This window comes from Amblyomma maculatum, chromosome 6 (genome assembly GCF_055883805.1).
Source record: "Amblyomma maculatum isolate TAMU_Amacu chromosome 6, ASM5588380v1, whole genome shotgun sequence".
NCBI classification, from domain to species: Eukaryota; Metazoa; Arthropoda; class Arachnida; order Ixodida; family Ixodidae; genus Amblyomma; species Amblyomma maculatum.
In genome coordinates, this window is record NC_139349.1 from 63007664 (window position 1) to 63034191 (window position 26528).

Here is a 26528-nt window from a genome sequence, read left to right on the forward strand (position 1 = left end):
GTGACCTTTCCGGCAGCAGCTTAAAAAAAAAGCGCAGTCTCGTCCACGTTGCAGACATCGCGCATCTCGTAGCCATCCAGTTGCATGCGGAAGCTTTCTGCCCACTTCTCGCAGTTCTCTACGTCGACGGCTGCTTCTTCGCCCGACAAGGTGTGGCAAACAATCTGGTGGCGGTCTTTAAATCGCTGCAGCCAGCCACTGCTTGCACAGAAGTCATCGTGGCCTAAGATGCAAGCGAGACTTCTTGCCTTCATTTGAAGCACGGCACCAGACACAGGCAGGTTGCGCGCTCTAACGTCCTTGAACCACGCGAACAAGGAATCTTCAACATCCTGGTGGTGACAATACCTGACACGCTTACTGTCGTTCTTCACGGCACCTGCAGAGTGCACGTTTTTTATCTTCTGCCTTGCGCTCAGTATGGTTGACAGAGTGCTAGGCGCAACGCCAAAGTCTGCGGCAGTCTCTATCTTCTTGCACCCGCTGTCGACCGCCCTGAATATTTTTATCTTTGTTTCAAGAGAAACTGCTTCGTGTTTCGGTGCCGCCATGCTGCAAGACGACGGCACGACCTCGAGGAAAGTGAGCACACGCGCGGGTCGGCAAAAAGTAGGGGCAGGGGCACGCAGGCGGTGGTTCGATCACGTGCAGGTCACATGCCAGGCAGCCGTTGATGCTAGATTCACTCGCGGTCCCTAGATGGCGTAGCGTGCGAAAGTGCGGGTGATTCAAACACATTTTAGGTGGAGGCGATTAATAAAACCGAAATTTAGCGTTTTTGAAATTTTTTATTTTTTTTTTTTTTTGCTTCTTTGCGGATTATCAGTCGTGTGAATACGAAATATGCTTCGTTATAACCGATTTAGTGTCAAATTTTCAGTTTTTCATTTCTTTATACAAGAACTCCCATAGAAATAAAGCACAACCAACCAAACTTTGCTTTTACTTCGTTATATCCGATAATTCGCTGTTTCCGTGTTCGTTATAATGAGGTTCGACTGTATATATATTTTGGAAATGGGAAACTTCCAATCATCGCCGTTCCTGCCATTGTGCGCAAGAGTGCAAGGCACCTGTGTTCCATGCAATTGAGGTTCGGGGAGACCTATTTCAGTGAATGCTGGCTGTACGCGTCCTACAGCGATGCAATCACTTGGCCGAATTAACAGATGCGAGGGACCCACATTAACGAGAGTCCAGCGCCACATACTTACATGGAACTAGACCACCCTTCTATCCAAATTAACGAGGATCGAATTAGCAAGATTTTACAAAACTTTCATATGATTAAGAAGAGACCCTGCAGTTTAGACTAATTTTGGCAATTTTTATTATACATTAATAAAAACAACACACTGAATGTGTTCTTAGGTACTGAACACAAACATGCAGTCTATTTCTCCATCTCACAGGCTAATTTTGAAATATTCATTAATTTATCACTGATCATTCTGCACAAGTTTTTAGTAACTTCCTTAATAAAAATGGCTAAATTCTGACGTTTGTGCGTTCTACAAGAGCCAGGGAGTGAAATTGGAGTGCAGTCCACTTATGACAATACCGGATATAACGATAAAATTCTTGGGATTTATAAACTTTCCCATTGGCCCCATGTAAAAATAAACTAGATATAACGATCAATTATCGGTGGTACATTGGATACAACGATAGCTTTATAGCTGCCCAGTAGATGTTTACCATGAAAATTTGAATGTTTAATAAGAAATAAACTACTCGGGAGTGAATAACGTGAAAACTCGACATATGCAGCGAAAACGAACTGTCGTGGAGAAATCCGTGAGCGCGGTTGCGTGCGGTTAGGAAATGAGCACTAACATCATCGCAGTCTCTACCTGTTGCTGCGTAAAGGGTGCGGCCGTATCATCATCGCCGACTGTGCGTCCGTGGAAGATGGCGCCGACCGCATTTACGGAGCGATAGCTCTCGACATGAAACCGCAGATTCATCGGAATTTCTGGCAGAGTTTCAAGATGGGAAGCCTCAAGAAAAAATATGGGCAATCGCACTCTAGGATTTTAACGATCATCAAGGCTGGGGACGTCCTGCAGTTCATTCAGTCGATAATCGGTTTCGCACACGCAAAAAGTACTGCCACCAGCCTACGCGCTACTGGAAGCGATGCAAACAGCGATTGTCAAGCTTCAGCTGCTGCTCAAGTGACTATAAATTCAGACTTCTTTAAGTGTGCTCAAGTTACTTTATGGCTATTGATGTACCTTTAAAAAAGTGTTTAGTACTCTTTACAATGATTAGCGTTGTTCAAACCGATTTACTCATCGCTGGCAAGTAGGCAAGCCTACTTGCATGGAAAAATATGTGGGTGCGAGCTTTTTTTTTCTTTTTCACCAGTCCAGATATAATGATAATCGGTTATAACAATCGAATTTTTCAATTTTCTCAATATTGTTATATGTAGACTGCATTGTATACCATTCTTTTAAGTTTCACTTTGCTGGTAGAAAAATTACCTATTAAAGTGTGAAACATTTCAATACACAATCCTTACAGTTTAACTAAATTTGTAAGAGAAAATCTTAGTTATTTAGATTTTATTGCGCAGAGCAATTTATCAGCTTTAAAAAACAATTGTCCATATTTGAGTGCTACATCTGGAGATATTGTGCGCAACAGCACATGCAGTAGTTGAAAATCCCGTTTTGAGAAAACAAGAAAATAAGTTTCAAATAAAGCTCAGAGTCTATTTACGGTAAACTGAAGCTTTGATTTCAATGGATCTAATACTAGAAGCCTCCATGCACATAATCACAATCAATTTCATTTTCATTTTCTTCACTCGCTTGTAGTTTTCAGTACCTGTAGCACAAGTTCGAGCAGCTCATTCACGGCTGGAAGGTTTGGCGCGGTGAACGGCCCCTCGTTTCCCGGCGCTCCTTCGTAAGTTCCCACAACAGAGATTGTTTGCAGTGGGTAGCGGATATGCAGAAAGCCTTCGCTGATCTTGCGTGCAGAGATGAATTAAATTTTTTTTTTTTTTTTTTGGCTATGGAAAGCGGCGTGTCGACGTGCACACTCTGAAGCACTGCAACAGGTGCCGGCGCAGCACATGCAACTGATCCTTCTGTATGTGCATTGCACTGGCTCGTCGGGCTAATAGTCGCCGGTGCTGGCGGGTCCGATGGCTCTTTGCGCGTCTGAGGACGCCGTTTTCATTTTTTACTGACAACATGAGCAGTTCGAAACTTCCATTTTCAACCGGACATCGCAGGGGAGAAACGTGGTACCAGGGCAAAATAGTAGACGACGCTATTTGGTGCAGCAGATGCTTCCCAGCGTCCAATCAGGAGGCAGGATTTGTGCCACGTGGTGCGAAAAAACCAATGGCGTGCAATACTTCCGTATTTTTTTTTAGTTTTCTAGCTCCATTGTTGCCAGACTGAGAACCGTTTCCCACCAGAAAAAGTAGAAGAGTGCAGCTTTCAAATGATAACAAAATGACTGCGCTTCACTGCACCGCTGCCGCGGGGTGCGAAGTTGAATTCGATCAACCTTGAGAACTTTTTATGAGTGAAAATTGACTAGTTACTAGAGACTTTTAGTATAGCGCATGGACGCTTTCGTACGATACGCCAGCAAATTATTGGACGCTACTCCGTGTGTTGCATCGGCGCTTTTAGTTGGCCATACGAAAGCGCGAACGCAAACTACGGTGGCGACAACTAGATTTAAAATAAAAAAACACATGCAGGCTTTTTATTTTTGTTTACTCCCAAGCCAAAACTAGGCAAGTCGCATCAGGATATTCGCCAGTTTCTTTGCTGCGGCAGCTTCGTTGTACTCCCCAACGTTGGTATTTTCATGTTGAATACTTTTATCTTGTATTGCCATCATGGTGAGTATCGGCCTGCTTTCAGCCCCGTACAATTGACCTTGCCCGTACTGCCAAGCGTATTTTTACGGATACACACGTGTAAGCAGTCAAGCCAAGGCGATCCGCTTCATGGCGTTGCCGTGCCAACAAAGCAACGCTACTCGTCAGGCCTGCGCTGCCGCCGTTCAAAATAAAAAACAAAGCAAATTATTCACTAATTATTCGCGCTGAATGCTACACGAGGCAAAGCGATGACCCCGTGAGCCATTTATAGGCGACAGCACGCCCAAAAACGCAGTAACGAAGACAAATTCACTCTGAAGCGGGCGGCCTGGACGCCGCCATCTTGTCAACGCTGATCTCCCATCGTACATGAGGGCTGGGCACGATAAACTCAAGTTTCGGCGTACGCTGGCCGATCGTACGAAAGAGCTCGGTCTCGGGTATCATATAGCGCATGCGCAGTGCGCGTCACGATATTTTTGGCGTGCGCTATTCCTCTGCGTGTGTCTATGTACGCTATACTAAAAGTCTCTACTGTCTTGAAAATCTAATAACGCAATAAATATTATTCAGAGGACCATAATATTTCAGAAATGGGTCCTTCAGAACCTCTTTAAGCCAAAAAATATTTCAAAAAAGCAGTTTTTTTTTTTTGCGATTTTTAACAGTTAATGACCCGGGTCTCGCATTAAAGCAGTAGCTGCCAAACCACCACAGCAGTGCATGCATTCGTGCTTTGTATTTTCCGCAACATTCCCAAGAAGGTGCCACATCTCTCGTGGAACAGTGATCGAAAACAATCGTAGCGCTAGCACCCGTACGCCATTCTTGCTGTCCACTGGCACTTCACCGCGCTACAGCCAGACACTGTGGCGTGTTGCGCTACACCAAATATCACCCGCTGGTGCAGCAGAACGCCAGCTCTCAATGCTGTCACAGCATCGCTTTCTTGCCTTAAGGGGAGACGTGGGTCGAAAAACGGCGATTTTCAGTAAAAAAGTCACTTTTGTGATTTTAACTGTTATAGCAACACTGATCCTTCCTCTTTATTATATAAAAAAATCAGAGCCGAAAACAATCGCGAAATTATTTAAAAAGTCTGTTAAAGCACTCAAGGTGGCTAGAGAAGGGGCAGATATGACCGATGTTCAAGCGCGTGACGCGTCAAATCGCGGCGTCGCACGCCACTGGAATTTTGCAAGGCGGCAGGCCCACGCTTTTTCTCCCTAAAGCTGGCTTTGCCGCTTCACAAACCCCCAGCATGTAATAAAAAAAAAAAAAGTTTCGCCAGCCCAAACCTAGCATTTTCACTGGCCATTTAAATCACGTGGTGAGATTTCGACCACGCCATTGGCTGTCAGCGTGGGAAGCGGCCATAGCTTGTCTGCTCTTCATGCGACGCGCAGCTCGCTGTCACGTTTGCCCGCTAGTTTTCTCTCGGCGTATTTTCAAAATTTCACGCATCTTCGTGCTCTTCGCTGCGATAGAAGCCGAGAAGAAACATGAATTTCGGTGTCGAAAGTACCGGTCAAACCACGCGTTCAAGGGAAGTCACCGGCAAAGTGAAACAGCGTGCAGTGGAGACGTCTGCGGCAGCTAGGCCTAACCTCGGCGGAGGCAACGCTTTTGACGGCTCGGAGCCGGCTGGGCGTTTAAGTTTCAGCGACAGCTTAGGCGATTTCGTCAGTGCATTGGATAAGAAGATAAGGATCTTCGAGAACTTCGAGCGTTGAGGAGACCTAGTACAGCGAGTGCCTTTATCGGCAAGATCGGTGCCGCGAACGCACTGGCGAGCGGAGCAGCTAGCTTGTCGGGAGCGCGGACGGTGCTAACTTTCCGTTCGCGAGTTGGCCAAGAAGCGAAAAGGACTCTCGTCGTTTCTAGAGCTGCGTTGCAGCAGTGTAGCGTGTGCCGCGTCCGTTGTGTCGCAGTCGTGCTCGTCGCGGTGTACAGCTCCGGTGGACGACGCCCTTCAGCCAGCCCGAGGGAGATTTTCGCCGTGAACGTCAATGCAGTGGTTGGGGAGCGCGTTATCGGTGCTGGATACAATCAACTTGCCCGATTTTGTGTGATTCTTGGTTAGCCGAAACAAGTGCACCATAAGGAGTTTAATGCCATAACAAAAAAAGTGAACCTTGTGGTTACAAAGCAGTGGCTGACAGAAGCAAGGTCTCAGCATCGCTAGCTAGCGAAGAAAGCACGTCTTGAGAATGCTGCTCACAATGTCACTGTGGGAGCAACATATGATGCTGGTGAACTCTAAAACTGTGCACTGTATCATGATACCCTGGCCTGCATTGTGTGCAATTTTCATGCAGGTAGCGCTGCTACAACAGCAATAAACAGCTTTTGTATCTTTAAATCACATTTTTCTCAAATTCTTATTTTGGGCCGAATATGGGTTTTGTGCACAATATTTCATGTCGTTATTTTTGTTCAATCAACACCAAATTTGGCATGCATGATCTTTAGGATGTGTAGAATGCAAGTATCTAGGTTTAAATGCAATCAGCAGTATTTTTGGGCATGCAAATTTAAAAAATTATCTTGTTCTAGCCACTAAAACAAGGCACCAGATATAAAATTGTCTCAAAACATTGCATGCCAAGGGAATGTTGCTATGTTGCTTATTTGCACTCAGTGGAGTGTTGGGGACAAAAAGAACTAGTTGGCTCTGCCCTACCATGCTTGCTGCTCTGTACAGCAGCTGCACAAACATGCATTGGTTTTCACTTATGCATGGAATTTAGAATATGAAGGCATTAAGCTATTTTAAAACTAAAAGCATATTTAGAAAGAGATCAATCTCTATAAGTGGGGCAATTTTCATTCACCTAGCATCAATATTAAGAAAAAAATGTTTTCGAGTAGCATCTCCCCTTAAGAGCATTAAAGGGGCCCTGCAAAATAATCTGAGTGCACTGTTTTGCCTGTTTGTAGCAATCGTTGAGTTATGGCTATGCTATTACTTCCGTCTGTAACATGTATATTTCAGTATCTAATGTTTTAATTTGGTCAAGAGCCAAAATCGTAATACTGACGGCTGGATAAATATCAAATGCACTTCAAGTTGCGTCCATTAGGAAAAATATGTTATGTGGCATCATAGTATTTTATACTAGGTGAATGAATCCAACATGTTTGCTTTAAACAAAGGCACTACAAAGCAAGTGACACAAAAAGCACCGACGGAGGTCCTGGTTGCTCCTTTGCATCAAAGACTTTGACCACATACTGTCCGAGGCTATGTAGCCAAAGTTAGGCAGGAAAGAACTGACGACCTCGCCAGTCGCTCCTCGCTATTGTAGGATGCCAGCGAATGGAAAGAATGGGGTGTCAAGGGGCAGGCTTACGAGAAAGGCACAATAGCTGGGGGTGCATGGCGACAAAGGAATGTCTCCTTCCCCTGCCTGCTCCTGGCCTCTTTGCTCCTCATTAAATTCCTCCAAGGTGCCCACGTGGTCTTAGTCATGAAAGAGAGGCTGTAAACTTTAGCAGAAATGTTTAACAGTGACCAGGAAACCACGAGAAGCTATCTTCCGCAATGTTTTAGTGATGTGCTTATGTAGACTCTGTCAAATGGCCCTGCAGCATGTCGTCAGTGGGCGAGTGAAATGGAAGGGAAAAAGACCGAGAAAATTGAGTTGAGGGCAATTTTTGTTTGCTGTATTTTGAAAATTCATTCCTTAATAACTCCCATTCTAGTGGTTTGCCGGCATTTCAATAAAGTTACACACACACACGCGCACGCACACACACACACACACACACACACACACACACACACACACACACACGCGCGCGCACGCACACACACACACACACACATACACACACACACACACGCGCGCGCGCGCGCGCACGCATGCATGTATGCATGCATGCATGCATACATAGTACAAAGATTCCTGTAATTCTTTTTGATTCGGCATCTCAAGACATGAAGAAGTCCTCTAAATCATAACAGATAAGTGTTGTGGGGCCTTTTGAATACAGCACATGTGGATACCACGAAAGATAAGCAACTAATGTCACCATAGTAAAATGCTGCAGCAGCGAAGGCCACTTGAGACCCACAATGGCTGGCCACAAGTCCAGACAAACAAAAAGATCCTGTGATTTCAGACTATTAACAATGATCGAATACATGCAATAACTGCTGTGCGAATGAAATAGCAATATCTACCGCAAACCATTCGAACGCTCGGACACCCCTGGAAGCCGTGACATCAGAGGTAAAAAAAATTACGTCGCATTTGCACTTTTGGTCCAAGCTGATGAAAGTTTACAGTACATGGTACCAGTGGAATGATCAACGCAGATAACGGCAAACTTTTGCAACAGATGGTACCTCAAAATCCCAGCGGACACACTTATGATGATGAAGAAAGTGCAAAACTTACTGTGTTGTTCCTTGACTTGTAACCCTGGGATGCTAGTAGCTGGAACCTTTGTAAAGACTCCTGTTGCCTCGGAGAGAGCTTCCCAGTCTGTAACGACGACATAACCAAAAATGCTGCAGAAGTTTTGGCACAGTGCTCTCTGCATTGTTCTTAATAAATTTAAAACTTCAAGTGGTATGTAAATAATTGTGCCATGCAGTCACACTTCTTGTGTCAGCTAAACATGCTCATTACAACTGAGCTACTTGTGAGCAAAAAAAGGGAGCGACACAACAAGGCAGCGCGGCGAAGCGATCATAGTTCGCTCTGTTAACTACTGAGAAGAGTACATGCTCGCGACAGTACGAACCGATGGCAATGTGAAACGGCCACGACGCTCCGTGTTGCTGGCATAGTAACACCGCAAAACTATATGCAAATGCAACAACAGTGGTAACAATTGCAAGAATTGAATTATTTCGCTACAACATGCAAAATGAAATGCATTTACAATGCACCACATTGGCTTTGAAGCATTTAACTAGTGTTAACTTGCGCTATGCATGTGTTTCCATGGATTGCTTTTTTTTTTCCGATTTGACGTTCATTGAATCCTTGGCAATTCACCATCGTTCGTACAAAGCAAGAAATTTACGCGGCAATGCACAATCACAATGCAACACTGCAAAAAGAAAGCAAGCGTGAGAAATGAGTAGCAGTGACGTACGCTTCACATTCATGCTATTGGCTGATCATGCATGCACTTCCAGATGAACGAGCAAAATTTTCCATTTTGGCAGATCCGAGCAATGAGCCAAGAGACACATGGATTTCTGTTTGCGCGAAGGCTTCATGCAATGCATGCTGCCACTACGTCTGTGTGAGTTTTCGCGTACATGTAGCTCAGTTTTTACAAGTTCCCATATTCCCCACAAAAAAAAGAGAGTTATGATTATAATGTGAGCTTGGCCTGTTCAAGCTAACTACAATTTGACGCACTGAGAACTTGGGAAGAAAACGAAAATGATATGTCAATTTTATTTGTGACCCAACAGTTCAGAAATGTGAGCAGCATCACTAACTCCTATGCATTCTGTGCTGTTCATACCATGCGCTCATTCCACCTCTTTCATTACCGCACACCCCTACATAAACGGGCATTTCGTGCAAAGTGTCAGGATGCCATTCCTCCCCACCTGAGCAGCCAGGGCATTGAGGAGGAGCCCCATCGGACTGATCTCCCTCGGCGGCCCCAGAGGCTCTGAGAGTAGTGGGGAACTCCGAGGCCGGCGGCCACGTCGCCGCGACGAGGACGACGACGGCCCCAGGGGCGCACCAAGAGGAGGGCCACCCTTCCCGCCACCCAGGCTGGCAGGAAGGGTCTCCAGAATGTGGCGCTGGTGGGCAGTGGGGGGAGGTGGTGGGGCGGGCACAGCGGGCGGTCCCACGGGCGTCAGAGTCACTTCGGGGGACAGAAACGCAGTACCAGAGGAGCCCCGCTTGACGCACAGGTCCAGGGGCATGGCCCCACCCCCGCCGCCCCCATCGCGGCTGGAAGACGGCTCGCCCGCCGCCCCCAAGTGGGCAGGAGGAGCAGGGGAATGGCGAGCAGTGCCCGCGCCAGAGGGTGACGAACCATGGGAGGAATGGGCAGGGCTTGGGAACAAGCTTGAAGGGCCCAAATGCGAAGACCCTCCACCAGAGGGAGGTCGAGACGGTGACGATGATGGCTGTTGTAGCATGAGGCAGTCGGCCAGCTGGAATGAGGGTAGTATTGTGAGCTGCAACCACCCCCCTGCTATGCCTAGCAATAAGAATTGACAGGCAAGAGGCTGCAACAATGCAAAAGATTGTGGCATATGTAAGCAGTAACTCCTGATGAAATTAGTGAAATGTTAAGGCTAATCAGCTATGATATTCTCACCAGATAGATGCACTGGCATCTGCACTGGTTTGCACAGCTTATGAGCACAGCAAGACCGCAACTACTCAAGTGCAGTTTACTTAAAATGTGGCTTCACGCGCAGATTTTTTTCGCAGTACCGAAATTTATGACACATTTATACAGCAGAATCTCGGTGATATGAGAATCTAGTTGTTACAAATTTTAGAAACACAAGTTCATGAAATTGCACCGCCAGAGAGCATTATTTAAAATGTGCAGAATATCGGATGTTCCGAAGACACTACCGTGCCACTCTGGATGATATGAATGCGTAAACCGTGAACATACCTCGAGTACTACACGCTGCCCGTACATCACTGACTTTGTGACTGCCAGCCAAACTATACAAGCAGTTTGTGGTGATGTGTGGCAAGCACATCGTCACAATTGCAATCACCTGTAGTGCTGTCCGCGTTTTCGACTGTGCACAGTTCTTACATTGCCATGTCACGATTTCCCGATGCGCTGCACACACGAGTTCTCGGCGGCACACAGCCCGCAAATCACCGACTTCACAATCACCAGTCGCGCTAGACACCACGAGAAGCTGGCAGCAGCACATGCAATGATATGCGACGGGCATGCACGAGCCGCATATCACCAACTCTGCGACCCCTAGTTTTCAGCAGCTAGCAGCCTGCAAATCGCCAACATCGCAACTGCCAGTTGAGCTATTCACCGTGAGCGGATAATGGCGGCGCATGCGACAGGCGCTCAACGGCCCGCACGTCGTTGACTCTGCAACTGGCACACATAAAGAGCACTAGCCTTCACATCAACGGCATCGCAATCTCCTGTAGCACTGCATGCGCTGTGAGTGGCTAGCTGTGGCCACGCAGCCATAAATAGATCTGCAAGAATGCCTTTTCCATGCTTCTGCATACTGATATTTGTTCATGTTGATGGCATAAACTTTTTCCTAACGCCATGTAACAGATTTTCCATAATGCTACGAGATTCGTGTCACTAAGATTCTACTCTAGTGAACCAATCAACCAGTCATTAACTTCACAGACCCCAGACAACATCCACAATGAGTATTTGCAAGCTGACAGCCTGGACCAATGTCAGTTCATGTTCTGGCAGCTCATAAACTGGTGACACACCTTTTCACTTCACCTGCTTCCCCACTTGTTTTTAGTGGCATGCAGACGCAAGGCAAATCTTCAGCTTAGCGGACACTTTTTTGCTTGACTGATATTAGGGGGTTGCGAGACGGGTTGAGCCGAGGCAAAGTACAAGCTAAATGAAATCCCTCACCTCTAATAGGCGGGCTTGTTAGTGGACGACAATTTAAAGCACGCGAAATTTCTTCTGCAAGTAAAGACACGACAAAGAATCCCCATAGCCACAGCTGTCTTAGCCAACAGAGAATAGCATAAGCTTTAATTCATGCTTCGTGACCAAAGCAGTACCATGACATAATGCCAGACAGACAAGATGCTTTTCCCGGCATATACGGCACTGCCAAACGGGTAGTAAAAGCCAACCCTGGAACCCAACTTTGATTGCAGATGAGATGAAAGAAAAAAAGCATACAGCAAGCAGTCCAGAAATAAGGACACAGGCTATATAAAAAGGCGGCACACACGCACCTTAGCAGCAGCAGCCGACGCCAGGCCAGACTCGCGGCGGCCCCTGCGGCTGCGGCGCCCCTGCTGGCCGCTACGCTCCCGCACCAGGCTGCCCAGGGGCAGCGTGATGCCTGGTCGAGAGCCCTCGGCACCCCCACCTGTCTTGCTGGATGCACCGAGCAGGTCTGCCGCACCGGGCCCCAGGAATGGTGACGACAAGCTAGGGGGACCTTTGGCTGAGGAGCCCAGCAGCAGTTTCTCCCTGCAGGAGAGGACCCCCCCGCCACATAAACTGTATCCAAGTGAGCCAGCGATGCATTACCGACGGTGCTTAGTCGCTTAGAAACAAGCTGAGAAATACTTTTCCTTTTCCAAGACACAAATTTTCAGTTTTAAATTTTCACAAAGCAGCTTCGGTAGAAATGCCTACAGTGAAGAGAAAATTTTGAATTTCGAAACTAGCAAATTCAAAAAATAAAAAATGTCCTGGCCTGGAGTATAGTTCTATGAGTACAGCAAAAAAAAAACAAAAAAAAAAAAAAAAACAAAGTCAAAATAGATGAAACAGTCGTGACAAAATCAGTTTCAGAACAACGACCATCAGTGAGTAAACAAGAATGGACAAAACAGTGACTGTTCAAGCATTTCCCCGATGAGCTGAATTCAATGTGGGTCACTAATTTTTTATAAGAATATTTCTCGCTGGATTTCGGCAATGAAACTTCGGGATGGCACAGAAAACGAGGCATACTACAAATACAAACGTTTCTAAAAAAATGAAACCTGTTTTGATTTGAAAGCTGTGTCCCTCCTTAGAGCACTAGCCTTATAAAAAGAATGTTAAGTCTGCTTTGAGCACAGAGTCAACGAAAGGGGGTGCTTAAGTTCCTGCTTTTAAGTCAGCATAATGTTTTTCAAAAATTTCAATAATTCACAGTCACAAAATTTCAATAATTCACACTAATTCCCACAGACAAATAACAGCCCAATGTCACACTGAAATTTAAGAGCCCCGTACAACAACACAACAATCAAGTAAAATCAGACAGCTCAATTAGTCGCTCAAAATTTGTTAGTTTTTTGGTCAAAGCTTTAACTACTAATAGAGGCAGGAATTATTTTTAATAACCTCTTTCATAACCGAAAACTCTTGCAAACTTGGGCTTCTAGTATGGTTAGATTCTTTTGTCCTCTATATATCAACAATATTAATAATACTTCCATTATTTAAAAGTCGCCATAATTCTAACAAGTTTTCTGCCCCTTTCTGAAGTTTCAATTGTCAAGGATTGACTACACTAAAAAAAAAAAAAAAAACTAAAAGAAATGGTGCCAAAGCTTACTTGACTGAATTTAGAATGATGCTATCCTGAAGAAGATCCAAGTGCTTCGAAGACCTGCTATGAGCTGATGGAGGTAGCATTTTGCCAAGAGCTTGAGACCCGTTCATTCCTGAAATAAAGGAAACACAATATGCATGGCCTACATGACAGCCAAGAAGATCCAGTTGCTTTGGAAGCACAATCCCAGGGTCTCACCGGCTACAGCCTCCGTTTAAAGCATTATTAACAGTAAACCTCTCCGTTACAACCAGACACATGGATTTCTATAGTTCATTTCTGTCGTGAGCTGTCTACCACAAAGAAAGCTCGCATGCCCTTTTTGTGGAGCCAAGCCCAGTAAAAGACGTCTAAACACTTTTGTATACACCCCAAATCCAGTATCAAAATACGAAGAAAGGTATAGTATCAATACCGTAGCAGTCTGGGCGTGTATGATAGTGTGTATGATCTGCAGTGTGAACACTTAGCTCATTAAAAGCATGCCCTGAAACCGTTATAGTGTTCGTGTAGAAGAAATGAAGTGTCAGGCCACATTGCTCTCTTTGCTCCCCCTCACGCACCCCTTAAGATACAAAAAAAAAAAAAAAAAACCAATAAAATACGGAACATACTGCAGTAGACTGCAAGCCAAATATCTGGCTAAATAACCTACAATACTTTGTTTTTGTATCTAATAAAAAGTGCAACTTCTAATCCTCCAAAGTCTGTATGACATCAAAGAAAGGGCGAGCATTACACCATGTCAAGATACCCCACAGGAAAAAAAGTTATGAAACAAAGTTTTCACTTCTATTTCGTCTTACAAAAAACTCATCACAGAAAATAAGATCTGAAGATGCTTTGCTTTCCCACTAAGACGGACTTCTAGTGCGGTATGCGTCACTTCCACCAGAAAACAAACACACAAAGAAAGATGCTAACAGAGAGTGAAACTGCTGCCATATTATAGCGCCAGACAAGCTGCGGAGCACTTCTTAAGTTGGCAAAAACAGGGCAGGAAGTAATAGTTCGGAATAAAGGTTGCTTCCCTGAAAACAAAAAAAAAAATATATATATATATATAAAGCAATATCCCAAGAATCCGAAAGAGACTGCTTGCGCAATTACGCTCAGTGGCAAAAAAAAGAAAAGTACACATTAGGCAACGCAGACCAGCAGCTGGTCCTACCTGACACATTGCACTCGAAGTGCACATCGCCAGGTTTGGAATAGGCGTGCCCGGCGAGCACTTCCTCGACTGCTCAAAGGGAGCGAAAGAAGAGTGCCAGAGAGACAAGCGTGTTAGTGAGAGCATGTGGTTGCAAGGTAAAAGAACATCGCACAGACACGGACTGAAAAGTCGGTAGGCACGTCTCAGACTGCACTGCCGCCACTGAATCCTGGAAAACAATGCTGCCAAAGATATCAAGTGGCAGCACTTAAAATGCACAAGAAAGATGCACACAACCACACCATTTGAACTTGTATAATATTGTGATTTTTTCTAATTTTGATTTAATTATTATAATAATTCTACAAAATATTTTATTAGTTTTTGTTGTTTTCCTATGCTTCTCCATTTCTTCAACTAGTCGCAATCTTTCTCATTCAACATTTGAAACATGCTTTTCACTGTGCTTCAATGGGTAGTAAAAGCTCTATGGCAGCTACTGACATTGCAAAATGTAACCTTAAAATCTACTACAGTCCTTAGCTCCCTTCGCCTTTTTTCACAGAAAACCACTTTAAGGACCTCTATAAGGAAGCTAACAGCCCCTTGAAAAGACCAAACACAAGATTTTAGGCGTGCATCCTTTTTCTGATGCAGCAGAGCTTGCTGTTTAAAATTATCAATTCTATAGTTCCATTACAGCTTTGTTACAAACACTAACAATTTTAGCGAGAATTTCTTTATCAGTGCGCACAACATTTTTTATGTAAGCTGATACTGCAAACCATGAGCAGCAACCGCCATGATGATTAGACATTGACCAAAGTGATGTACCACAAATTAATCTAGATTCCATCTGCCAGAGAGTAATCAAACATCTTTTGTACAGAGTAGTGTTCATTTCAGTTTCCGCGCGCCAAAACTATACAATTTACATCCAAAATAGTTCTTACCAAATTTATATCTGCATCACAAAAGGCTGCATGCACTGCCTAGCTGGAGGTGTTTAGTACTATCCCTGCCATGGCACTAAAGGGTACAAATATTACAATGGCATTTTACCTTAATAAACGCTCCTCTTTACTCAAATTTTGCAACTTGTCTCCTTCAAAAACCAAAAATATTACATGTCCCCTTCAAAACAGAGAAGGCAAATTAAGATACAGTATACTGCATGCAGTTCATAAACAAAATATGTTGTACTGAAAAACAATAATTTTGCTCGTTCTTGACCATGAAGTCATAAAGGCAACTAATGAGTGTGGCGTTTGTTAGTTACTGAACTAACAAACAAAATAAGCCACTGCAAGCTACATCTGAAGTCAGAACGTAAAATAGCATCAGTAAGAAAAAGCCGAGTTACGCAGTCAAAGCACATGACTGTGCCCAGTCAACTAACAATCAAGTTAGCTACAACTGCCTGAAAAAAAAATAATTTTTACCAAACTTTCTTGAATAAGCAAGCAAATGGTCAAAGCAAAAGACACTATCTTCCTAGCTTCTCCTCGCATTCTTTCATATCAAGAGTACAGCAGCACTATATATATAAACGTTGCTTTGAACCTTAGAAAACTTGTGTGGGCATTAATGAAAAGAGTGCCAGCTACTCTAGCTGCCCTTTTAGAGAACATAAGTAAGAAGGCTAAGGTTTTGGGCAACCACAGCTCCCTACAAAGTGGTGGTTCACTCTAAGGCAAAAGTGTCCATAAAGCGAGTCAATAACAATCCAGGAACAAATATTCAGGGGTGGGACGATCAAAACAGGTTTTGGAGCAACTCTTGAGGCAGGAAAATATGCGTTTCAAAGCAGCTATACAGCAGAAATGTAATCATTTTGTAGCAGCAATATCAGCATTTTGCAACAACTTGAGAGCATGTGGTCAAATGTAAAATAATAAAAGGCCTCCGCTACCCTCTTTGCAATGCAACGGAGTAGAATTGGTGCCAGCTTACAAATGGCCCTGCTGCATTTTGAGGGTACAGCACTGCATGGACTGTGAACAATAGGTGACCCGCGCACTGGAAGAAGCACATGGATGCAAGCAAGGGGAACATGCACAAATGTAAAAACGCGTGACGCCATCCCCAAATAAAAATAAACGACCACTGACGTCCCAAGCCGCATCCAAACAGCACGGCATGTGTGTGCCCGATTGCAGCTGCGGGATGGCGTAAGTTAATAGAACAGAAACTATGCCACTGAGCTGTACTCTGAAAGTGAGGGACCCCAATTGTCATCGCGCCTAGCAATCACTACCACAATATGATGTTCTGACATGCCTGAAGGTCGTAACATGAATTTCTAGCGTAAGCTGGAGCAAATTTTGGTCAATTTAAAGCTTTTGGTGCAGCATGGAGCAGAAAACAATTTTTACTGAAATGGCGCAATAGGTGCAGCTGCTCCACCCCTGAGTATTCTGAAACAAAAACAATGCTTCGATTAAAATCTGCTCTTTTGCATAGTAGTGGTCCGTGAAGCTGAGATCAAACAATTTCCGGATCTACAAGCCCATTATGACTGAAATTATGCGGCACAAATTGAGAAATCTAATGGTATATGATTGCTCAATGGCATATCGTGGATAAATGAGTTAACTTCCAAACCAGCTGTTTAGATACACGACGCCAGCTTTTAGTCGACTGAAAGCAACTAATTTAACTTTCTACTTTGTACAACTGCATGAAGTTTTCTTCACAGCCATTCATGCAATACCAAAGATGTTAAGGTGCACAAGCTCAAGAACTTCACACTGTAAAGCACGAAACAAACATAAGAAAGGTGCCATCACTCAAGCCACACTTTCTAATAGAGTTCCTAAACCAGCCTGCACTTAAAGTGCAGAAATGTAAAGTCTAGTTGGGGCAATAGAGGTTTTGCTCTCATCGCTGTCCATATAAACGCAAAAAAAAATGCATGGGCCCCTATGAACCCCGTGCATCCCTCCTTGTCCAGTGTCCAAAACGCGAGTTTTCAAATTAACGAGGCGTAAATATACAGTAGTGCCTCGTTAATATGGACACTTTGGTTTCTGCACAAAACTGTCCATAAAGCGAGTCGTCCGTAATTATGAATCAAAATTAAAAAAAAAAAAAAAATCTCCAATGATAAAGTCTTCTTCAGAGAATAATATAGGCCAACAAAGTTGGCATTAGGAGCTACAAAATCATTATCCAAGTCACAATTATGCTTCACATGCGACGCAACTGAAAGTACTGTGATGCAGTTGCATATTGTTCTCGATGATGTCTCATTAATAAATTACTTGACTTCTACTTTTCATCTTCCACGAACCCCTGCTACGTATCAGCATTTAGTAGGCTGAAAGTTGCTGCCAGAGTTTCGTTCAAGTGAATTCATGCAATACAAAAAATCGTAACGTGCATTGACTGCCCAATTTCGCAGTGTAAAATATGAAACAAGCGAAAAAGGCAATCCTTCAGTTATTGGCGCTACGTTCATGTGGTGTCTGTCAACAAAATCTAGAAGAGAAATTATCTTTGAAGCAGTGTAACGATTTGATCTACATGACTGTCCATATTAACGCGACAAAAATACAGGGACCCAAAAGGAATTTGTGCATTTTCTTCTTGTGTCCCTTGTCTGGACAGCGAGTTTCCATGTTAACGAGACGTAAATGCATAGATAAAGTTTAGTGCCCAGAAAAACTGTCCATAAATCGAGTCGTCTATATTATTGGGGGTGCATCAAGGAGGCACAACACCGCCAAACAAATAAATATAACACTACCCGAAAATAAGACAGGCACATATGCAGCTGCAATACAAAAAAGACTTCCCTGCACAGAACAGGACTTTTTCACTGGCAAACCGTTGTCTGTCGCAAGCGTGCACTCCGGTGGATGTGGAGCATGTAAAACATGGTGCAAGCATGCCTGAGCACCGGAACAGCAGGTGCATGCACTGCCCCTTGACAACAAGAGAGAGAGAAGGGGGAAGGACGAACCACTCTGGTAAAACTCACGTCTGCGCGACTGCTGTGATGGGGAAGGTGACGGCTGCTGTCTGAGAGCGCTGTCCAGCTTAGAGCCGCTGGCCAGACCAGGGTTGGTGCCCTGCCTCAGCAGGCTGGCCAAGGTCATGCCCCCCTGATCAGCCGAGGACCACCAGGCCCCTGAACACAGCCCACACCACCGCCCACACCAGGCTCAGTAACCTCCACCACCACCACCAACGAGGTGTCCCACCACCAACGCAGAGTTGGTTACACTGGTGCCACCACCAACAGGGATCATTACGTAACCCCTCAGTGCTCCAGCCCATGCAGAACACGAATGAAGGACACTCGCTTCTTACCACTACTGCTTTCCTCTGAACAACAAAACTTTCATCCCCAATCGGCAGCCTTATTATTTTGCCTATGTCATGCCTTGTGGCACATTTTGTCAATCTTGGCAACAATGAAATAATCACTTCAGGCTTGCACTCTCATAAAGGCACTCTCTATACATTTAAAAATAACTGCTGCCACTATAACTAGCGCCTGCAGTTTCACCACAAATTTTCCATAACACACTATTTCTTCTCCTCCCTTTATCCTCCCTTTTAGTAAAGAAAGAACCATCGTTTCCATTTGAATGTGACTAAGAAGAGGCAGAAAAAAAGAAAAAGACGTAATCTCAATTTCAAAAGAAGTAGGCGAAGCAGCAAAATGGTCTGAACAAATAAAGCAGCCAACATTAGCCCAATGGAGAAAATCCGTGAGTACATTCCTCAGGTCTAATCACTGCCTCAAGCAGTAACACTACTGCCCTTCAGCCAGAATACAAGAGCAAAGGTCTAACGGGACATCAGACATCACTTGTGAAATAGTGAAACCTTGATCATTTGAACTCGGTTCACTCGAAATCCATAGATAAAAAAATCTTAAATAAACCAGATAACTCGAAACAGCAGCCAGTCCCAGCCTAGTTAATCCGAACATTTGGTGTCACATGCTAAAATTCCCAATCCCACAACCGCGCTGCAAACCAATGAATCAATGGCCTTGCAATGCTTGATATGCCGCAGTAGCCAAGGTCCAAATCTCCCAGCACACAAAAACACACACACAAAAAAAAATAAATAAATGTGGTATGGCTCGCAGACCACTGAAGTGCACACCTGCAGAAAAGACATGCTTCACTGCAACGCAGCAGTGTGTACCAGCTTCAAAGTGACATGCTCTCAGCAAACTGTCAACCAAGTTAATGCATGCACTTGTCCCTCCTCCTTGTCGCGTACACTTGTCCCGTACATTTGTCCCTCCTTCTCAGCCCCTGGCTGCCATCAAGGCAGCAATGGCATCGAAACATCTCCCGCCAAAAGCAGCCGTGGTGTGTGTCGTGCTATGTGACCATTCTTGTGTGTTCAATAAAGTCAATTTTTTTTTTTTTCTTTTTTTTTTTTTTTCCAAAAAATGATTGCATAAAATTTGGCCGACCTAAATGTGGTATGCGAGACGGGTTTGAACGAGCACCGGGTTGCATGTGCCCAGTGCATTCAAGTTGCGCATTCAACTACAGTGAAACCTCGTTATAACGAACAGTTAAAAAATCAGAAAATAGTTCGCTCTATCCATAATTCGTAATATAATAACAGCAACTTGGAGGGTGCCTACTTGGGTCACTTCCATTTATTTATGCGCAAAGAACTGCATTATCGCGGCCTGCTTTTTTGTGTTGATCGCGTTCCGTATCGCGCCCTGGTCCACAGTTTGCAAACACTCAACAAGGGCAAACCCACTGCTCTCAATAGCACTGCAGTGGTGGCGCAGTAAATCCAATGCAGCAAGCGCTTCTTGTGAAGTCGGAATGTTCTCATCGTCTGCAGGGTCAGCCTGAGCTTCGTCTGCGGGATGTTCAGAAACTTCCACGCCGATTTCGGCGTCCGTCAGTACAGCTGTGGTCGCCGCGATGTCGTCCCCATTTACAAAGTCCTCTACAGTCATTGTTGCGGGCATGTCACCAACAAAACGCGAAAAATCGTTCCAGGCTCATCGAGCTCGCGGAGCTCTGCTTCTGCTTCGTTGGGATCGTACCCATCGTCACTTGATGCACGGGCCTCCGCTGGAACAAAACCTGCGTGCCGAAAGTAGTTGGCAATCGTTTCGCCTTTCACGCTGTCCGATGCCGCTTCAATGCTCTCAGCAAGTCGATCTTCAAGTCCTGCTTCATAAGAAACTTCACGAGAAGAATGTCAATCAGTCTCCTCTTGTAAACTGCCTTGAAGGCCCTGATTTTATCTTGAGCTTGGTCTTTAACGTCAGTGCTGCTCTTTTTTTCACGTTCACCGCCATCATAGCACTACGCACACCCGCGCACCACACTCGACACGACGACCGACGCAGCTTCCGTCGAACGCCACGACGGCCATACCGCGACGCCGCTGCTAACACTAAAAACGCGAAAGACGCAAAAACCAAAAAAGCAAAAGCAACGTTCGATCGCGCCGCTGCCGCCGCTGCTGAAGCCGCGCTGTCAGCGATTGTGAGATGCGAACTATTTCTTATGGCCTCCGAGATCACCTCCGCGCGTACAAACAGGCGCGCGGGAATAATCTCAGAGGCTACAGATTTCTTTGGCTGTCAACTCCCAATGCCGTCGTGGCATCTGTGGCGCTGTCAGTGCCTGCGAGGTAGTCCTGAATGTTTACTGCGCCGCACAACACACATGTAGTGCAACGAAGCCTGCCTCCTGCTATTAAAGTGAGGTAGTGCTGGGCGTCACGAAGTTCGTAATATCCGTTTTGTGCCGAACCGCGTTCGCTATGGGAAGTTAAAAATACATGTGTTTGACAAAATAATTTCGGAAGAGTTCGATATATTCAATAATTCGTAATATGCATGTTCGTTATATCGAGGTTTGACTGTAACTTGTTTCCACAAACCAATGAATTGCAATTTCAGTAATACCAAAAGTGAAACAAGTAACTGCTAACTAATAAAATAGCCGCAGATTACAGGTACCCTCTCATTACATGCATCACTGCACCAACCTTGCTAAAAGTAACCCAGCAACGGGCTTGGAATTCCCAGCGGAAACTCGGAATCTAAGGTAACCTTTAGGGACCTTATTGTCTTCAGGGGCTTCATCATATGGGGGAGAAGCAAACTTAGCTGCTCAGTCACCGCTGGCAAAGACGGATCATTCTGCTTCACCGCTGTCATGAGAGCTTAGGAAAGCAATTCAAGTACTATAGCTAGCGCACAATTCTTTAACAACCAATGCACTTGTCAATGTCAATGTAATATAATGTGAAACCAATCATCGCTCATTAAAAGATTTTCTAGTTTTCTACTAGTGTCATTTGAACACATCATTCTGGCCAAGAGAGGGCTATTATGGACATAAAACCACAACTGGCCAATATCACTATCCCCAACTGTCGCTACTATTGATGCATCTCGCAACCACTAGGTCCACCTTTATTCAGCTTGGACCAACAAGCATTCATAGCCTGTGGGTGGATGACTATCTCCCCATCCAAAGGTCCTGTGCTTCATTCCCCTATCAAAATTAACCAAATTTTCTTTTTAGTTCAACTACTCTTCTTTCGTTACTGAAACCTCCCTAAGAAATTTGGTGGCAATCAGGGTGTTTTGACTTTTACCTGTTATTGGTTTTTCGTAACAATCCTTGCACATGACTGACAACAGGCTTTGTTACTAATGGGGCATATAATGATTTGGCACTAAAATTCACAACTGCTTAAATTATTCAATAAAGAAAAAGCCATCACAGAGCACGAAAACCTACCAACTGAGTAAGACAGAACCTTCTTGCCTGCAAGAATGTAAGGACAAAAAGAAAAAAATGCTGGGCTCAAGAAAAACTGTTTCATGTGACACAATATGGACCAACAAACATTAGCTACAAAGTTTAAAAATGTACACACCGTCACAATTAGTTTCATAACAAAACAAAAATGTGCTGCCTTATGGCCAACAAGCAAAGAGTGTGTATTAGAGCACCGTCACTACCAAGTCAGCTTGGTACTAGAGTGAAACTGAAGACACAAAAGCGCGTTTCCGCAGTCCTGCAGCCCTCAGCCTGCAGGAATCTAATCTTACGTTTGCAAGCCAGCAAGCCGACAGACACACCCGCAAAGAATTACAATTTGTTCAAAGTACCCCCTCACGCCACTTGAAATAAAAGGAAGATTGCCAAGAAGTGAAATGGCAAATCAAACAGCTAGAGGTGGCAGTGTGACTCATCACAAGCTCCCAAAGACAAAAGAGAGCCGGAACAAAGACAGCAACTCAAAGAGAGAGAGAGAGAGAGAGAGAAAGACCAACCTGAGGGAAGCGAAGGTGAGGAGGATGCAGGCGGTGGCTGAGTGGAACGTGAAGAGCAAGCAGAAGAGGCAGCCACCCCTTCCAGGAGATGGTTGGGGGAGGAAGAGGGAGGGGGGCTCTGAAAGGCTGTGCCCCTGGCCAGCAGGGGGGAGAAGGGGGGAAAGGGGCTCACCCCCAGGGAGGTGGACGGGGGAAACGAGGGCGGGCTCATAGCTATGGGGCATGCGGACAAGCAGCCCAGGCAGAGGGACGCACAGGCCAGTGGCAGCAAGCAAGAAAGGTGCCAGAGGAACAGGTGGATTAGAGAGAAGAGAGAGAGAGAAAAGAGAAAGATGAAGAGGCAGATTCCCAGAAAATAGGTAGCCACCATTCCTGTCACCCCTTTGAATAGCCTCAGTGCAATTCAAACACAGCTACGCATACAACACCACACAAGGTTCAAGCAGAACATTAAATATGCTTGACTGCCTGCTGGGCCCTCCCTCTCTGCTAAACAGCTTTAAGCAGCTTTATACCAGTGTCACACGGGCACTATAAAGGCATTTGAATAAAAAGACACTTTCCCAAAAAGAGTCATCTGCAGACACACGACAGAGTTCAATCGCCTTTACAGAAGCGGTCTTTTCCGTAAGCGGAATCGTCAATCTCTTTTACGGCTGGAAAGGAGTAGCCCCCAGCCCACTGGACACCAATGATTATCTTTTCATAAATAAAGGAAGCAAATGTGAATTTTCGTGTAAAGTTTATACATTATAAAAAAGAGTTTTACGCATTGCAGAAGGTTAACTAAGCAAAAAAATAATGTAGTTTTTCTGCAGCACTCTCGTAACCACTTCGAAGACATCACGTGGTGGCGCTAACCGCTGACGCGTATGCACGCCATCTTCTTTAATTTAACGTTTGTGAACATACTATAGCTAAATTTACTATAAACAATGTGTAATAAAACATGTATTTGATTTATATGTTTCGATACGTCGGTTATTCTGATCTGGCACCACGCTTTCAATAGCGTCCTCGGTAGGAAACACTAAAATGATATCACCAGCGCCGTGCGTCTGCTATGCAATTCCTTTTGAATAAAAGTCTTTCAACTCGCTAAAAGACCGCTTAGGTGAGAGTTTTTGCTTGCTCATGTGCCACGGGTATCACTCATGCTGCACTCAAACGCCAGATTTCAATGCCAGTAACCACCCACCTTACCATCGAAGAAAAACCACCTTACTTCAGAGCCACACTGTGCTTTCCTTCCCCGATGACTGCAGCAAAACAGTCGGCATATTTTTTTCTGCATTTGGGTCACAAATGCATTTAGCATAGCGATCTATCTTCATACATTGTCCAAGAAAAAATAAGCACTTGTTACACTCAGTAACAACAAGTTCTAGTTCGAGCAGGCAATGGTCAACCATGCATTCCACATAGCACTTCATATAACAAAGTTTACAATTAAGACAATAACTAAATCTTTCATGATACTGTACTCATAACAGTAATATATATTCCTTCACAAAGTAATGATAAGTTCTGCATGATGATGTTATGCAGCAATATTCACGGCTTCCTACAAAAATGCGGAAGCTACAGAGCAGGAAACACCAAACACTCGCAATAGCCATGAATAGCCTACCTAGAAGAGCTGCTGTGTCGAAATGATTTCGTGCAGGACTTGACGCTGCATTTCGGCTTGAATTGTCCATGCTGGAGGCCTCTTGAAGCCTGGAAGGTATTGCATGTAAGTGATATTAGATATAAAACTGCATTACACAAAAATGCAACGATGCACAAAAGACAAGAGATCAGAAAAATGGAGGCTACAGGACGAGCACTATCCATCCTTTCTTCTTGTGCTTTGACCTTTGTGTGCTGTTTTTTTCCAATATAATCAATGAAAGACTAAAGCCCCTGTGCAGTGACTAAATGGTGTGTGCGTGCCTCTTCTTGAAGCTAAATCTAGCAACTTTAAGGGAAAGTGTATCGACCCTTAAGCGCTAACCGCATGAGGCGACAATTCATGGCGACGCCACGCGATGGCGTCGCACAGTGGGCTGAGGGCCGCCAAAGCATTGCCGCTCGTCGCTGTAGCTCAGGTTCTCAGAAAATTTCGCATGTTGCCCGGAAGCTGCTCGTGAGGGAGCCAACTGCAGAAGGCTTTGGGGTAATAAACTTCCTTTCCGTTTATTATTTTTCTTATGCAAGTGAAGTTCGTTTTCCTAGTCTGATTGGAAAAGAACGTGCAGATGCTAACTTTGTCTGAACCGTGGATATATGAGCAATTCTGTAAAAGCTTGGCAGGGTAATTGAAGGAGAGGAAAGGCTAGATATATAACTTGCGAGTACGATATAAAGGCTAGATATTTGTAATTTCCGAAAGGAGCAGGAGAAAATTACTGCTTGCAATGCAAGTCTGCATCACAGTGTAGTAGCGCACTGCTGTGCTGTGTCCCTTTAAAACGCGATGGGTTACAAGAAATTTCATCAGTGTTTTATCATACTTTATGCTGTTTACTGCTAAAAACGAGATATAGCGTAACTTTACTCCCCTTGACCGAAGGATGAGGTGGCGGTAACAGAGCAAATGCTGAAAACATGCCTCTCTGTCGCAGAGTCCCGTTGCTCCATGCGGTGTGCATCAGTGGCAACGACAGGCATTGGCAGCGGCGTCCGCATCGCCAAGGATTGTCGCCTTATGCAGTTACCGCTCTATTGACTATCTATTATTTAGTGGCAACAGAAAACTTTGTGTCGAAATTAACACATATCTGGCTGTGATGCCCAGAAAAAAAGAAGAGCAGACCAAATTAAAAATTAATTCTTTAATATGCAGAATGTCACTTTCCTGTGGAGGTTGGTGTCTCTGAAGCCCGACTTTACTGGTGCAACAAATCACCACTGTCTGGGCAGTGAGTACAGGCAGTAATCAACGAGAGATTAATGGCGATGCATAACTGTTACTAAAACTATAATTCAGAGCTTCAGGTCACTAGAGCAGCTTTATGAACGTTATGAATTAAAACAAGCCCTGCCATGATGGTTGAGCGGTTAACCGGTTAACCGAAGGACGCAGAATCGTGGCCACAACAGACTCTTTCAATAAAGGTGAAAGCTAAAGCACCTATGTATTGTGCGATACCACTTCATTAAAGAACACGGGGTGGTTAGAATTAATCAAGAGCCCACCCAACAGCATCCTGCATAGCCCATGTGCAAATTTACAGATGCTAAATCTCACACACCATACCTATCAATAAAGAAAGTCTGGCTATATTCACAGCAGAAGCCAGCAACTATTTTTTTTTCCAGGCCAGCAGAGAAACAATGGCAGTATCACTAATGGCAGAGCAGCCTATCTTTTTTGAAAATTTTAGGAGATAATAAGAAAAATTAAATTGTGTAGAAATGCTGGTTAACCGCAACAGAAGAAAATTAAAGGCACCTGAAGTTTCGTACAACAAAAATAACATCTCCATATTATGTTCTTGCTCTCATTCATAAAGTATAGAATATCCCGTCCAAGAGGCATAGCACCGCTGCATTAAAAGCCACGATGATTGATCATGGCAAAACACTAATTTCAGCTCCAGCCTGGCTTTAGGAAAGGGGGGTGGGGGGTGGGGGGGCAACTTAGGATATAAATTTCTTCCCACACCATGAATTCTGTTTTAAGTACCGTCGTCATGTGGGACTGTATACAAAACTATGCTAGTATTTTTGTAAGTAATTCTCGTCGCTAAGAGTAGACCTCCACTGCAAGCACAACTTCAACCCACTATCATTTCTCTCCCAATGGTACATTACAACAAGCAACAATATTCTAAGAAAAAAACGGTCTGAAAAGTTGTTAGCCTCAATTACTGTCTATCAACACGTTAGAAACAGAAAAAGAATCTTAAAAACACCCTGTTATGTACTTTGCACCCCACTTTGCAGAAACAATATCTGGACACAAGTAAAGAGTAACCAAGGCAAAAAGTAGAGCACTGAACTT

At 44.4% G+C, this 26528-nt stretch overlaps 1 protein-coding gene across 7 annotated transcripts in view; it reads right to left on the bottom strand.

Annotated features, from left to right (window-relative positions):
• Window positions 1-26528, bottom strand: part of LOC146185878 (bromodomain adjacent to zinc finger domain protein 2B-like) — a 122199-nt gene that overhangs the window by 90791 nt on the left and 4880 nt on the right. For 5 of the 7 annotated variants that reach the window (XM_084606810.1, XM_084606809.1, XM_084606812.1 and 2 more), the window contains 6 exons: window positions 24171-24259; window positions 18230-18379; window positions 13098-13206; window positions 11776-12016; window positions 9432-9992; window positions 8257-8343 (listed from right to left, as the gene is read on the bottom strand). In XM_084606810.1, coding sequence (XP_084462936.1) covers window positions 8257-8343; window positions 9432-9992; window positions 11776-12016; window positions 13098-13206; window positions 18230-18379; window positions 24171-24240 — 1218 coding nt within the window. In that variant the 5' untranslated portion in view covers window positions 24241-24259. Of the gene's footprint in view, window positions 1-8256; window positions 8344-9431; window positions 9993-11775; window positions 12017-13097; window positions 13207-14265; window positions 14335-18229; window positions 18380-24170; window positions 24260-26528 lie in introns of all 7 variants that reach the window. The other 2 variants (XM_084606815.1, XM_084606814.1) reach the window with 2 other exon arrangements.